The 15,255-nt window shown below is 36.3% G+C and overlaps 1 protein-coding gene across 3 annotated transcripts; it reads left to right on the plus strand.

Moving 5' to 3' along the window:
• The first annotated feature begins 21 nt into the window (after positions 1 to 21).
• Positions 22 to 14,216, plus strand: LOC118061579 (uncharacterized). Of its 3 annotated transcripts, XR_012170924.1 has the most exons (8): positions 22 to 821; positions 8,564 to 8,616; positions 8,993 to 9,085; positions 9,173 to 9,396; positions 10,350 to 10,416; positions 12,696 to 12,806; positions 13,023 to 13,094; positions 13,852 to 14,216. XR_012170924.1 is itself a non-coding variant. In XM_035075072.2 (7 exons), the coding sequence occupies exons 1-7, from the start codon at positions 401 to 403 to the stop codon at positions 13,873 to 13,875; spliced, it is 993 nt and encodes a 330-aa protein (XP_034930963.1). In that variant the 5' UTR covers positions 22 to 400; the 3' UTR covers positions 13,876 to 14,216. The 3 variants fall into 3 exon arrangements, 1 of the variants encoding a protein (XP_034930963.1); XR_012170925.1 differs by lacking the exons at positions 13,023 to 13,094; positions 13,852 to 14,216 and adding an exon at positions 11,387 to 11,586; XM_035075072.2 differs by lacking the exon at positions 13,023 to 13,094.
• Positions 14,217 to 15,255: the final 1,039 nt, after the last annotated feature.

Raw genomic sequence — 15,255 nt, forward strand, 5'->3', positions numbered from 1 at the left:
GTTCTTATAGAGTCGAATGGGTATGATCATATTTTATCCGAGAGCTATCTGAAGTAAGATCATAAACAACATAAGTTTTTTTATATAATTTTTATAACAAGACGTGGCATCACTATTTATTTCTACATTAAAAATTATTTATTCTTTTCATAAATAAAAGAAAAATAACTGCCCATTGAATTGGAAATTATAGAAAACGTGGCACAATAGAATGCCACGAGCACAGAACACCTATGAATCAAAAGGCGGCAAAAATCTTATCTAACCCAATAGCCACACCCTGACCGCCAAAATTTGCAACCAAGGCCACAAAAAACAAATCACTTTACATGGCCAGCTCTCCACTGCCTAAACAAGAACCATTGTCTTATATTATCCTACACCACACCCCCTGCTTAAAATGCGCACCCTCCTCAACTCAAGGCCACTAGCACCATTACCGCCATGTCTCGCTTCAAATTTCAACTCTTCTCCATTTCGCTCTCTGTTTCACTACAGCCTTAGAACCAACAAGAGATTTCATTTCTTAACTCCTTGTTCTTCCTTAAAACAAAAAAAGAAACAACAGCAGACACTTAGAAAGACCAATGCCCCACAAAGTGTAAGGTGGTTCTTGAACACAAAAGGTGATGATGGTGATGATAAGGTTAAAGGAGATGGTAGTGAAGCTGAAGAGGGGTTGGAAGGAGACACTGCATTTAAAGGTACTCTTTTGGCCGGAGTCTTGTTGGTTGGTGTTGTTGGTGGGTTTGGTGCTGTTGGGTATATCTACAAGGACCAGATCAATGCTTTCTTGAACCAGTTTTCTGGGTTCATTGAAGGTAATTTCTCTTTTGTGAATTTGGGTTCTTAGTTTCACTTAGTTGCCTTTGAATTTTGTTAACTAGTGATAGAAATTCTGTATATTTAGGTGTCATTTTTAATAACTCAATGACCCATTTGAAATTTTAGGGGAAAGCTGGTTTCTTCAACCAGGAATTTTTTGGATTCTCGATGAATTGTTTGCAATTGCAATGAGTTTCAGCTACAAAGCTATTGCCATAATGTTGAGTGATTTTTGAAAGCTCGGTGAAGGTGTGTTATAGTAGCTTTAAATTAGAGTTACGAGTTGGGATTGCTGAGAGTTTTGCGTGGATGGGAATTTCCTTTTTATTTCTTAGAATTCAATTTCAGGCATGTGGATCAACAGTTTCTGCGTTGAAGTTTACAGTGGTGTTTTTCAGTTTCAAGTTATTATCTTTGCATGGAACTAACTTCTTCCGAGCTGTGAATTTGTTTGAGCTTGTAGTTTTAGTTAAACACCTTTGGTTTGATGTTCAAAATGTCTTTTGATAAACCTCCAGCTGTCAAGAGTGTTTTTTTTTTTTGTAAATATCTTTTACAGTAAAGTTGCTTAAGAGTATGTGACAAGAGGATTATGGAGGCTTTAAATTTATGAAGAAGCTAACTGTGTAAAGAGGCTTGATGGTTTAGAATGTCAAAAGTTTGCCATACCCGTGTTAAGAAAAAAAAGAGATTTTAAATCATCAATTGAAACGAGTGAAAAGAGACTTCGAATGAGAAATTATTTAGAAGTCTTCAAATGAAAAATGACTTTGAAATTGTCTAGTGTGTTTGAAGGGAGCAGAATTCTAGAGAACTGTTCCAGGATAAGGTTGGTGTTTGGCATCTTCAAGCTGTAGCTCACCAAGGACTTCCTAAAACATTTAGCTGAATTGAATGTGATTTGAAGCCCTTTTGAGCTGATATTTGTTTTTGTTTGTTTCTCTTCTTTCTTAGAGTTAAAAAAACACTGGGTTAAAGTGCTCCATGGTGGAGACTATTAACTCATGCTCTCCTTTTGGCTGGTTCGAAAATGGCAAAGGATTACTTAGCCTTTCTTGGCGTCATCAGAAAACAGGATATTATTAAGGATGATCTTATAGGTCTACTACAGGAGCTTTTGCAAGTGATGTTCAAGAGAGGAGCATGAATTTACTTTCACCGCCTCGGGTCCTAAAAAAAAAAAATTCGTTTTTGAATGTTAAGATGCTTTTTTTCTTGAACATGAATAGCCACACCTTGACTGCCAAAATTTGCAACCAAAGCCACTAGGAAAAAGAAAAAAACACAATCCTAGATTGACAAATTACCATAGATCTGAGAGGGTTGGGGGATTTCTAACGTCCAAAATGGAATATAAGAGTGGGTTATGTGGTGAATTGAGAAACTTATTGTAAGCTTAAGACAAAGGGGCCAGACCTTGGTAAATTGGTGGCTAGCAAAGTCATATTGGTAGGGAAATGGCTAGTATGGTTACTTCAGAACCATGTTTTATTTGGCTTGAGGTGATTTGAAGCTTGTGAGGTTAGAGTAAATCAATTGGGATGCTAAGGTTGGAGTTAAATCCACAAACTTGATGTAATCTCGGGTTCATTCTTTCTAGGAAAGTGAAGTCTCTCATGGAAAACCATGCCACTGTATTTAATGCAGAGTATTTGGATGGAGCAAAATAGAGAGTTTATTCCCACATCATCACAGTAGCAAAAAATATTTCCCAAACTAGCCCCAGTGAGAAAATATTTCTCAATCTAGCATAGCCAGGGCAGTCGCCGATGTATTACATGCATGGCCTATTGATACGTGCATGTACTACATGCGCACCCATGCAGATGCGCATGTAGTACATATGCGACCAACAAAAATTAAACGTAGGCCTCAAATAGGCTGTGAGTTGTCTAATTTTGTAAGCATGTTTTCCTTTCTCCATGGCATGTCATATATGCATGACCAGCAAATTCCCATTTCAAAAGCCACCTTTTATACCAAGTTATCATTTTAATGGCCAATGCCTCGGTTGAGGTTAAGCTACTCATCCAAGAAACCCGCTACTCGCCTCACATGCCATTGATAGTGGAAATATTTAATGTTATCAAAAAGGTTTGGATCATCTATATATTTTTCTATCTTGTCATCCTAAAAAGGTTTGTATACCACTTCGACAACAATCTGTCCACAAGGTTTCTCATTTTGAACATCATTTGGATCCATATTTTTTAGCACATCAAGAGTCACAACTTTTTGCTTATCTAGTGTCAAATCTTTCAATGGAATGACATTCATGACAAGATAATACAAGAGAAATTCTGGAAATGTTTTCTTTTCATTCACTAAGAGAGTTACAATATATATATACATCAAGAAGTATCAAATCCCTTAATTCTAGGAAAACATAATCATATCCTTTAATACTAGGCCTAGACAATAATTGAGAACTTTAGAGAGAATCAAGGGATATACAGCTATAACAGAAATTAAACAAAGAAAGAAGAATATAGTGACAGCTATGAAAGAAATAGAATATACTGACAGCTATAAAGGAAAGACTGACAGCTATTAAAGAGATGAAATAAAAGAGAATATATTGACAATGCTAACATCCCCCCTCAAATTGATGCTGGAGGATTACTAAGCATCAATTTGCCAACCAAAAACTGATGTCGTGGTCGAGTCATGGATTTGGTGAACACGTCAGCAATCTGGAGATCAGTGGAGATATGTGGAAGAGAAATAACATGAGCATCGACGGCTTCGCAGATAGAGTGACAATCCACTTCAATATGTTTGGTGCGCTCATGGAAGACAGGATTCGTAGCAATCTGAATAGCACTCGTGTTGTCTGCATGGAGGAGAGTAGGAGTAGTCTGCGGAAATCCCATCTCGGCAAGCAGGCCACGAAGCCAAACAATCTCTGAGCAGGCAGCGGACATGGCGCAATATTCAGATTCGGTCGAGGATTTGGAGACTCGAACTTGTTTCTTACTTTTCCAAGAAATCAAGGAATCACCAAGAAACATACACCAACCTGTAACAGAGCGTCTGGTATCAGGACAACCAGCCCAATCTGCATCGCTGTATGCAACAAGACTAAGAGGAGATCCAGCTGGGTAGAATAGACCACGGTTAGAAGAACCAAGTAGATATCGAATGATGTGACGGACTGCTGCTAAGTGTAGATGACGAGGAGATTGTAGAAATTGACTGACTTGCTGAACAACAAAGGAGATATCAGGTCGAGTAATAGTAAGATAATTCAAGCTGCCAACAAGTTGTCGATACAAAGATGGATTAGGAAGAAGATCCCCAACATCACTTTGAAACTTAACATTCACCTCTAAAGGAGTATCTACGGGAGAAGAAGCTTGAAGACCGGCCAAAGCAATCAAATCATGAGTGTATTTCTGTTGGTGCACATAAATACCAGAAGAGGAAGAATGAACCTCCAAACCCAAGAAGTAAGTGAGAGAACCAAGGTCCGTCATATGAAAGGAATCCCGAAGGTGTTGCTGAAGTCTGCTAATCAATGTCGAATCAGTGCCTGTAATGACAATGTCATCGACATAAACAAGTAGAAAAACATATCCAGTAGATGTTGTGCAAAGAAATAATGAAGAATCATATTTGCTTTGCACAAAAGAGAAGCGAAGCAAGGTAGTGCGAAACTTGTCAAACCATGCCCGGGGAGCTTGTTTCAAACCATACAAGGACCGCTTCAATTTACAAACAACCGATTTAGAAGATGAAACCAAACCCGGTGGAGGTGCCATATAAATATCCTCTTTGAGATCACCATGAAGAAACGCATTTTTGACATCCATTTGATGAAGTGGCCAACCCTGTGAAGCAGCAATGGCAATAATAGTGCACACAGTAGTCATTTTGGCTACAGGGGCAAAAGTCTCTTCATAATCCACCCCATATTCTTGTCGATTCCCCAGAGCAACCAACCGAGCTTTATAGCGGTCTAGAGTGCCATCAGAGCGAAGTTTTATGGAATATACCCATTTACACCCAATGGGTTTAACGGATAGAGGACATGAAACAAGATCCCATGTATGATTATCCTGAAGCGCACAAAGTTCTTCCTGCATGGCGGTTTGCCAACACTCATGCTGGACAGCCTGTGAGTAACATGATGGAACAATAATATTGGATAGAGTAGCAGAGAAACCAAACCTATCAGGAGGATAAGAAACCCTCGGAGAACGACGAAGTGCAGGCTGCAGAGGGGAAGGTACCGAAGCAGTCTCAGTAGCAGGATCAGATGGTGGGTTAGTCTCCGGAAGAGCCAAAATTGGGCGCCGTCTTTCATACACAATTCCAGGTTTAAACCGCTCAAATGACGACACATCCTCAAAATGAGGAAGAATAGGATCATGCAATGAAGATGTAGTAGGAGCAGCAGTAGGAAAAAAATATTGATTTTCAAAGAAGATCACATTGCGAGAGACACGAAATTTGCTACAACTTAGATCATAACAAACAAAACCCTTGTGAGAAATACTATAACCTAGAAAAGCACATTTAGCAGACTGAGCAAAAAGTTTGTGGCGTTCATTAGAAGGCAAATGAACAAAACAGACACAACCAAAAGTATGCAAATCAGAGTAGCTAGGAGCCTCATGATATAGACGATAATAAGGGGAGTCGAATTTTAACACCTGGGAGGGCAAACGGTTGATTAAATAAACAGCAGTAGAGAATGCTTCAACCCAGAATTTAGAGGGAACAGACGAGTCAAGCAATAAGGTTCTAGTGACATCCAACAAATGTTGATTCTTACGCTCAGCAACCCCATTTTGTTGAGGTGTATATGGACAAGAACGATGTGAAATAATGCCCTTTTGTAGTAACAAATCATGAAAGTCACGTGACATATATTCCCCACCCGAATCAGATCTTAATACCTTAATACCAGTAGAAAATTGGGTTTCAACATAGGCAAGAAATGTCTTAAAGACGGAAAGAACCTCAGATTTGGAACGTAGGAAGTATACCCAAGTAAACCTACTATAATCATCAATAAAAGTTACAAAGTACTTGAAATGAGCATGAGAAAGTATCGGTGAAGGTCCCCAAACATCACTATGAATAATATCAAAACATTTTGTGGCACGACTACCATGAGAAGGAAAAGGAAGAGTTTTACTCTTACCTAACTTACATGTTGAACAATCAATCAAAGCATCGAGAGAAGAAAATTTATCTTGATTTCCCAACAAACCAGAATTCAACAATCGCGATAAAACAACAGAATTTGGATGACCTAAACGTTTATGCCAGACTTCACTTTTATTGAGAACATTCAAGCATGCAAAAGAAAGACAACTAGGAATGGAAAAATTCAGCGGAAATAAGCGTCCAACTTTAGGCCCCTTCGCGATTACTTTCCCCGACACCTGATCCTGCACAAGACAACCATTACGAGAAAAATGCACATCACAGTTATCATCCACCAGTTGACCAATTGAAATAAGGCTAGTAGACAGTTCTGGTGATACAAAAATATTCGTGAAGGTGGGATCAATATCTCCAATTTTAGTGATAGGTATATGACCACCATTAGCAACCTGAATTTGTGATGAACCATGATACTCTCGCACATTCTTAAGCATATTTGATGAGTTGGTCATATGATTTGAAGCAGCGGAATCAGCAAGCCAAAGTTGTGAATTGGAAGTATTACCTTGTAGCCCTAGGGCCGAGAGGGCTGTAATGATCATTTGCTGCACCATTTCTGGAGTAAGAGAACTGGTAGCGACTGTCACAGATGAGTTTTCAGATACCACCGCTGGAAAGGCTTGTATTTTCCGGTTTTGAGGACGAGTGGGACACTCCTTGATAATGTGCCCTTGCTGTTTGCAATAATTGCAGAACTTCTTTCTACAATTGTTAGCTATGTGGCCATATTCCTTGCAACTATAACACTGAACATTGCCCATATTCCGGCCTCTACCTCTTCCTTGGGCAGCAAAGGCAACTGCAGCTGGGTTGTCCTGCTTTAGAGTACTTTGTGTAAGGATTCGCTGTTCTTCCCGCAGTAATTCCCCAAAACAAACATCCAAGGAAGGCAAGGGAGCTTGGCTCATCAAATTTGAGCGAGTAATCTCAAATTCAGATCTCAATTTCATGAGAAATTGATCACGCTTGCTTTGCTCATGCACCTGCTGAATAACCGAGAGGGATTCTACTGGAATCTGGGCATAAATGATATCAGTATATTCTGCCCATAGATTCTGAAAACCAGAATAATACTCCTAAATAGAAAGATTGCTTTGAGAATAATTAGAGATGTCGTGTTCTAATTGAAAACGTCTAGCATTGTTATCTTGATAGTAAACCTTTTTCAGATATTCCCACATGGTTCTTGCTGTTTTGTATGGCCTCAGATTCAGAATAATGAGGGGGTCAACTGACCCTAGTATCCAGGACATTACCCGAGCGTCCTTGACCTTCCATAAAGACAGTTCTTTAGCATCAGTAGGGGCTGGATCACTCCCATCCACATGACCCCACAATTCTTTTCCTGTGACAAAGACTTGAAACTGAAATTCCCAAGCTGAATAATTCTTCCCAGTAAATCGGACACCAAATAGATCAGAATTGTTTGACATCTTTGTAGTGACACACACAAAAAAAATCACAGAACCAGGAGAATACAGACCTCAGCTGACAACCAAGAACCAAACCAAAAGAACCAAGAAACCAAGAGTCCTCTGTATCTAGGACTGATCCAGAATAATCCAGAAATCGAAAACAACAAGAAAGAACCTGATTTTGGGATACAAATTCAAAGGTATAGCTCTGATACCATGACAAGATAATACAAGAGAAATTCTGGAAATGTTTTCTTTTCATTCACTAAGAGAGTTACAATATATATATACATCAAGAAGTATCAAATCCCTTAATTCTAGGAAAACATAATCATATCCTTTAATACTAGGCCTAGACAATAATTGAGAACTTTAGAGAGAATCAAGGGATATACAGCTATAACAGAAATTAAACAAAGAAAGAAGAATATAGTGACAGCTATGAAAGAAATAGAATATACTGACAGCTATAAAGGAAAGACTGACAGCTATTAAAGAGATGAAATAAAAGAGAATATATTGACAATGCTAACAATTCATACCCCTCTTGTCGTGTTTTCCAACCTAAGGAAAACAAACTCTTCAATCATTAAACATTTCCAACATTAATGCCATGTAAGGCGTGTGGTGGGTAACCTTGGATGAGTAACTTAAATTAAATGATGACTTGGTACAAAAGATGGCTTTTGAAATGGGACCCAAAAATGGTGGGGAGAAGGGATAGTGTGCTTCCAAAATTAGACAAATGTCTTTTTGAGGACTATGTTTAATTTTTTTTTGTCACCCATGTATTAAATATGTGTACATAGGTAGTGCATGTACTACATGCGCATATCAATAGGTCACACATGTAGTACATGCAAAAGGCTATGCTAGATTAGGAAATATTTTCCCAATGCTAGTTTGGGAAATGTTTTTTTTGCTATTGTGCTCATGTGGGAAAAACTTGCAAAATAGAGATGTTTTTTAGATATTTGCTCACATGACCTTTGCTTTGAGTAGTTTCCGCTCTAATCCAAATGAAAGGGTGTAGTTCTGCCAGCCTCTTGCTGTTTATATTTTAAGAGAGATAAAGAATGCAGGCTTTTGGTAATATATATTTTAATTAATGCACTCTTTGGAGTCTCATTCGGTTCTTTTGTGGACAGGTTATGGACCAGCTGGATATGCTTTATTTGTAGCGGTTTATGCAGGATTGGAAGTATGCATTCTATCCTCTTCCTTGACCATAGTACTAAATGTCTTGTCTTTAATATATTTTACTTCAAAGATTTATACAGAAGCCTTTTCTCATGGCATGTGAAAGAGATCTCGTTTCTTTGGTCCTTCTATTAAGGAAAAGTCTGCTATGGTGGGATTATAACTGAATAATTGTTCAAGTGTGCACACACCCACATGTATTAATGAAAAAAGAAGAAGATAGAAGTAGCAATATATATCTTTGTGAGCACATGATAATATTCATTTTATGGGTCTGTGTTTTCTGAATCCTACATCCTCATGATTGTTCTGTCCAATAATAGATCAATAATAGTTATTATTTACTGAAACTGATATGAAGTACCATCCTCTGCTAGATCCTTGCAATTCCAGCGATTCCATTAACCATGTCAGCAGGTCTTCTTTTTGGCTCTCTTATTGGCACCATTATAGTCTCTATAAGTGGAACGGTAAGCCTGCTTGTTTTTATTACAAATTTATGAGTAAAAATGACCTTGTGTCTGAAAGCTATAGCTGATAATCTCTTATGTTTTCAGGCTGCTGCAAGCATTGCATTTCTGATAGCTAGATATTTTGCTCGAGAGCGCATTCTTAAACTGGTTGAAGGAAATAAAAAATTTCTTGCAATTGACAAAGCAATCGGGGAAAATGGCTTCAAAGTTGTCACCCTTCTACGTTTGAGTCCTTTGCTTCCATTTTCTCTCGGGAATTATTTGTATGGATTGACATCTGTTAAGTTCATCCCCTATGTCTTGGGAAGGTTTGCATGTTGTCCATCTTCTAGAATACTTGCTTTTAAAGTTGATTTTCTGCATTATGAGAGTTGTTATCTGGTGGCCATTTAATTGTTTCAACTAGCCTGAAGGTTGATTGCCATTTCTTTGTATTTTGTTACCTTCTTTCTTTTAAAATGAACAGTGACCCCTCCATGGTCCATGTGTTTTGCTTAAAATTTGTGGTGGTCTCATTGTGTTTTCTATTGAGTAGTACTAGGAAGGCTGGAATGGCATCATGCTATGTCTGGGTTGTTCTTCTTTGCCCTGATAGTAGCTTGATTCCAGTTTTGAACAGTATTCTTATTGACAAAGCATGCATTTTTTGCTGATATAGAATTCAAGGTTTATGGTCATGTAGTATTTTATTTTATTTTTTTCCAATTGAAACATCTAATAGAATAACAATATTTTTGAAGTTGTAGTTATCTTCAACAAAATTGCGAAGGTGTCTGAATTTTTCTTGGAGGCTATTATGTAAATGTGATGACTAACTGACATATTTATTTTGCTTCAAATTTCAAAGATTATTTATTTTTGCGAGAAAGTTTTGAAACTTATTCTTGGCTCTGCTGTGTCTTATAACATTCATAAAAACACATGTAATAATGGGAAAAACTTTGCTAGAATGTATCCTACAATGTACTAGTAATCTTCAACATCATCACCATGATTGCTAGGGTTGTGAATTTTTTTTTAAGGATTTTGATTAATTAGGGTTTTGTGCTTTGATACCAAGTTGTAAAACAAAAACACATGAGAGATTCAAACAAGAGTTTTAGATGTGAAAAGCACTGTCCTTTTGCTCTACACTGATATTATATTGGAAGAGTAAGTGTAAGATGTACATTAGATGAAATAAATGTGCTGACAAACTTAGCTGCTTAATATTAATGTGATTGTGTCAACACTTTCTAATTGAGATTCAATTGCCATGCAGTTGGTTGGGGATGCTTCCAGGAACATGGGCTTATGTGAGTGCTGGTGCATTTGGCCGTGCAATCATTGTGAGTTTCTTCGTACTTCTTGGCTATACAGTGAATTCTATACATAGTTGGGCAACATTTCTGAGCTTTAGTTTTTGTCTTTCAAATTGATACTTATTTTCTGCCACTGAAAGTGTAAATAAAAAGTTATAACTGGTATAGGCTAATGATTATCTTATGGTTTTACCATAGAGAAAATGAGCATGTGCTCTTAGCAGCGATGGCTGCCACTGACCATAGCATTAACAACTGAATGCTCTGGTACAATGGCATTGGCATAAGGATGGAGAAATCATATGTTCTGAGCATCTTTTAGGTCCTGTAATCTTGACCAAGACAAGCTCGTCTCTCTAAATTAGCTAACCCAAATCCAACAACACAAAATCCACAAGGGGGAAATTTCTTTTATATTCTTGGCATAATAATGTTTATTGCATTATTTCATTAATGGTTAAAATTTTTAGGTTTTGAGGAGTTTAATAAAAGTTCAAGATAACTTTTAATCCGACTGTTGGATCAAGCTAAAATTGTAATGGAAGATTCTAAAGGACCTGTTTCCTTTTGAGTCAAAATTCCATGTGATGAAAAATCAAGAAGGCATTCAAATAAGGCTTGAAATTATTTTGCGAGATTGTCTTTATATTCCTTGAATTTGGATTTTTTTCTATTTAGATTAGGACTTTAAGTTAGTTAGTGCTTTACTATTTATAAATCCTAATGCTAGATGAATTCTATTCATTAGGTGAGTTTTAATTATGAATCATTTCCTATAAAAAAATTTAGTTTTAATTAAAAACCCTTTTCTCATAAAGGATTTTAAGACTAATATAAATAGGGCTGTCTATTTTATTTTGAGGAGAACATTATTATTCATACTTTGAATAAAACACTAAAGAGTTTTCTCTAAATTTCTCTACAACTTAGATCTTTAACTTTAGAGCTTGAGAATCATAGCTTTAACCATGCTATACGCCATGTCAATTGGTATTAGAGTAAGTTGGCCTCTTTGATGGACGAAGACGGTAGCAACCCACTCCACAATGCAAGAGTGGAGGCCCTTTGAGGCGTTGTGTGAGCTCAAGAGCAGAAACTAGATCGTTTGGAGCATATCATTACAAATCTAGCTCGGCTAACAGGTAACACAAACAAGGATCGTGAAAAGGAGGAACTTGCTTGGAGACTTACCTCGAGGCAAGCTAAACCCCAAATCTATTCCTTAATTTGATGAGATTCCATTCTATGATGAGAGATTTTCGAAGAAAAAAATTATTAAGTGGTTGGCAAAGTTGGAAGCTTATTTTTATTTCATCAAGGTTCCTTATCATCAAAAAGTAGGACTTGTCATACGCAAACTTTTTTGTGGTGCTAGAGAATGGTGGTTTAAATTTGTAGACTTTAGAACTCGTATTGGTATGCTAATGAGTTGCCTGTAATTTATTATATTAGTATGCTGATGAAGTTTGATTGTTAAATATTGTATGTTAGGTAGTTGGCACATTTTTCAAAGCATTTGTAGTTCCATGTAGTGTATCCATATTTCTGTAGAGATTTATGATACTTGGTCATTTGCAAGAAACAAGGTTAATTATCTGAGAAATGAAGAATGACACAACTGGTAGGAGCCTTCTTGCCCCCTAAGGCCTAATGGGAACAGGCTACAAGAACTGAGGAGAACATGATCAACTAGAGAACTGGTAAGGAATGAGAGACTGAAGTCTCAAGTCTCAACTAGAAATGAGGAGACATGATGACGAGAGAGTTTTGATAAGCCATTATTTTTGCTGATCAAGAAACTAAGAGTCTCTAAGCACAAAATTAGCCATTTAGTTCCAAGAGCAGTCTTCTCTTTACTAGGATTACTACAATGATACAATAACAATAACAGATACATCCATATGAGTTCCAAAAAGACCTGATTTGCATCTTCTAATTGGATGCAATTCAGCCTCTACTGCTGATGGAAGTCATAGGTGAGGAAGTAAGGAATAAATTCCTGTCAGATGCTAACTGCGTTTGCTCATATATAATAATCTGTATATACAATATCTATGCCGAGACAAGGTACAGCTTGTTTAATTGGTAATGATGGCTTAAGACATTATTATGGTCCTAGCTGGAAAGAAGTGTGGTAATCAGTCACTCTAATGCTTAAATTCAATTCCACCTTAAATATGGTGAAAAATTTCCAGTTCTGGTCGCCAGCTTTGGCTCAAGAGTACATATAGTCAGCTTCCCTGTAAACAACCCCCACTCTTCTTTCTCTGGCTTTATTTCTAAATGCTATCTGTGTAATGTTTCAGCAAGAGGAATCTGAGCTCAGATTAAGGGAAGGTAACGGTGGGCTTTGGACCCTCGGACTGGGATTATTGGTCACAGCTATTGCTGCAACTTATGTAACGCGGCTGGCTAAGGTAAGATATCATTAATTAGAACTTTGATGAAATATATTTCTACTCTTAAGCTATTCTTTATTAGTAGAGGTAATGGTAAAGAATGTAGTGGCATTGTGTATTCTGGTGGCAAGTTAAATCTAGCTTACCAAATACATTTGCCTTGATGCTGGGCTGATGGTCCATATCAAATGATTAATTGACTGAACAGTGGTATATAGCATGGAACTCATGCAGTGAGTGGATCCAACAAACAATTGGCTGTGTGCACTCATATGGGCCACACATTCGATGGTGGTTGAATCAGGGGTAATGCATTCCTTGCATGATTTTGAGTAGAGAAAACCCATTCTGAAGCCAGATTGGTTCAATATTTTCTCAAGATTTTTGAAACTCATGCCACCAAACTTAATCCTGCTTAGCGAAACGTAATTATTATAATGAAAAAAAAAAAAAAAAAACAAATGGAGGTGTAATAGCAATAAAATGTATATGAAGTGCAAGTGACAATTGCAATAATAAATCAATAATTCTACATCTAAAATCTCTTTAAAGTAGATTACACACCAGTTATGAATGATAAGGGCAAAAGAACATGTTGCAGAACTTGAAGTTCAAATGTAAGAATCGATTAATGAAATCATGACAAATTACAATAACCTATATCCATACAAATAATATATGGTATCGACTAGCAGGTCAACTGGGATAAATTCTTGCTGCAATTCAGGTTTGAATGGATTGCATAACTGAATCAAAAAATTGCCATCCAGTCCACTCACTAACTGTCTCTTCTTCTCCATTGCATTCTGTTGCTGGTTGCATAACATGTTTGATGAATCATTCACTGCAAAAAAATGCTGCTCAGTTCCTCCATGGTGTGATACTTGGATCTATGTAATATTCCAAAAGTCCTAGGGCATAAAATCTTAATGAGTTATTAGTTCAATTTCTTGGAGTTTCGTTAAATTGGTTTTTTCTTTTCCATTCTTTTCATGCATACTGTATTTGGTTACCATGTGTGTCTCTTACTTGTGTTTGATTTCCTACTCTGTTTATGATGCAGGATGCTGTAAAGGATATTGAGTAGAAAGTAGAACACATGGAGTAGAAAAGCCCTTGCCAGCGGTGTAACACTGTAATTGAAACTGCAAGATGATTGGTGCATCACCATCTTGTTAATCCAAGTACATAATCTAAGCCAAGCTAATGAAATTGGACAGTTTTTTGTCCATTAAGGTTATTTGTTATGTAGATAAGTTTTTTTTTTTTTTTTTCATCGCTTCAAAATTCTTGTGGACGGATTCATTTTTCTTTTCCACCTAGACTCAAACCTTCCTCCATGATATTTGTGATTGTACCAAAAAAGAGGTCTCCCTTTCGTGAGAATTATTATCATAATTAAAAAAAATATATTACTATTTCTCTAGACATATTTTATTATGAACGAGAATACTGAATTTACCATTTTACTCTTAAAAAAAAGTTAAAGCTAATAGTTGAGGGTAAGTTATCCTTTCGGCATTTTTAAGTTGATTGATGGCAGAATGGATATTTTCTTTTTAAATTTTAGAGTAAAATAAAATAAATGTCTTAAGAGTAATGCATTGGTGGATGCTATTGAAGTAGATTTGTGTTTTTAATTGTAAGATGGACGGTAAAATAACTTGTTTGCTCTTATACAAAAATACATTGACAGCCAAATATGGACGTTATAGTCTTGTTTCTTTTTATTACATAGTAAAAATACATCATTGCCTTTAGAGTTTTATTTTTTTATGCATTGGATCTAAGGTTATTTTTGTTATTATTCTATTAGTTTTTTCGTTGTTATTGATTAAAGTGAGGTAATTTTGTCATTTAATAAATTAAAGGTATTTTAAAAAAAGATTGCAGATGTGTATGCCAACTGCTTTGCTATCTTTGGATGCATACAATTGATTTCCCAATGATTGTGGAATGGTGAAGTATTATTGAATAACAATTTTATTACACTAACAGGATATTTAGAAATAGCTTATCATCTCAAATAAATAAATAAAAATTGATGAAAATAAGCATGTGTCTTCTTATAAAAAAAGAAAAAGAAAAAAAGAAGATAATACAATATAGTCATCCCTTGAATATAACAAGATTGTCAAATATAGCATCAAATATTATAATATACCCATCACTTTAAATGCTTCAACCTCTAAATTTAGCAACGCCAATAAAAAGATAACTAATGAATTCGTCGAAAAACTTCACGTAAAAATATTGATTTTTCCTAACTGATGAGTTATGGATCTAAGTTGTACTTGTAAAACAAGTTTTTTTGTGAAACAAAGGACACTTCAATACTTAAGTTAGTATTTAAGATTTTTCTCAAGTGATAAGTAGGTAGAAATCCAAGAAGATAAAAATGATGTTTTTCATGTGTAGAGAAAAAATATGTGTTTTTTGTCTCTTTAAGTATATTCTCAGTGTAATG

The sequence above is a fragment of the Populus alba genome, chromosome 10 (genome assembly GCF_005239225.2).
Source record: "Populus alba chromosome 10, ASM523922v2, whole genome shotgun sequence".
Lineage (NCBI taxonomy): Eukaryota > Viridiplantae > Streptophyta > Magnoliopsida > Malpighiales > Salicaceae > Populus > Populus alba.

Bases quoted from the DNA above. Each gene is read 5' to 3' on its own strand.
- LOC118061579 (XM_035075072.2), top strand. From the start codon at position 401: ATGCGCACCCTCCTCAACTCAAGGCCACTAGCACCATTACCGCCATGT. The intron at 822-8,563 runs GTAATTTCTCTT...TTTTGTGGACAG, and splicing joins GTTTTCTGGGTTCATTGAAG to GTTATGGACCAGCTGGATAT. The intron at 8,617-8,992 runs GTATGCATTCTA...ATCCTCTGCTAG, and splicing joins CGGTTTATGCAGGATTGGAA to ATCCTTGCAATTCCAGCGAT.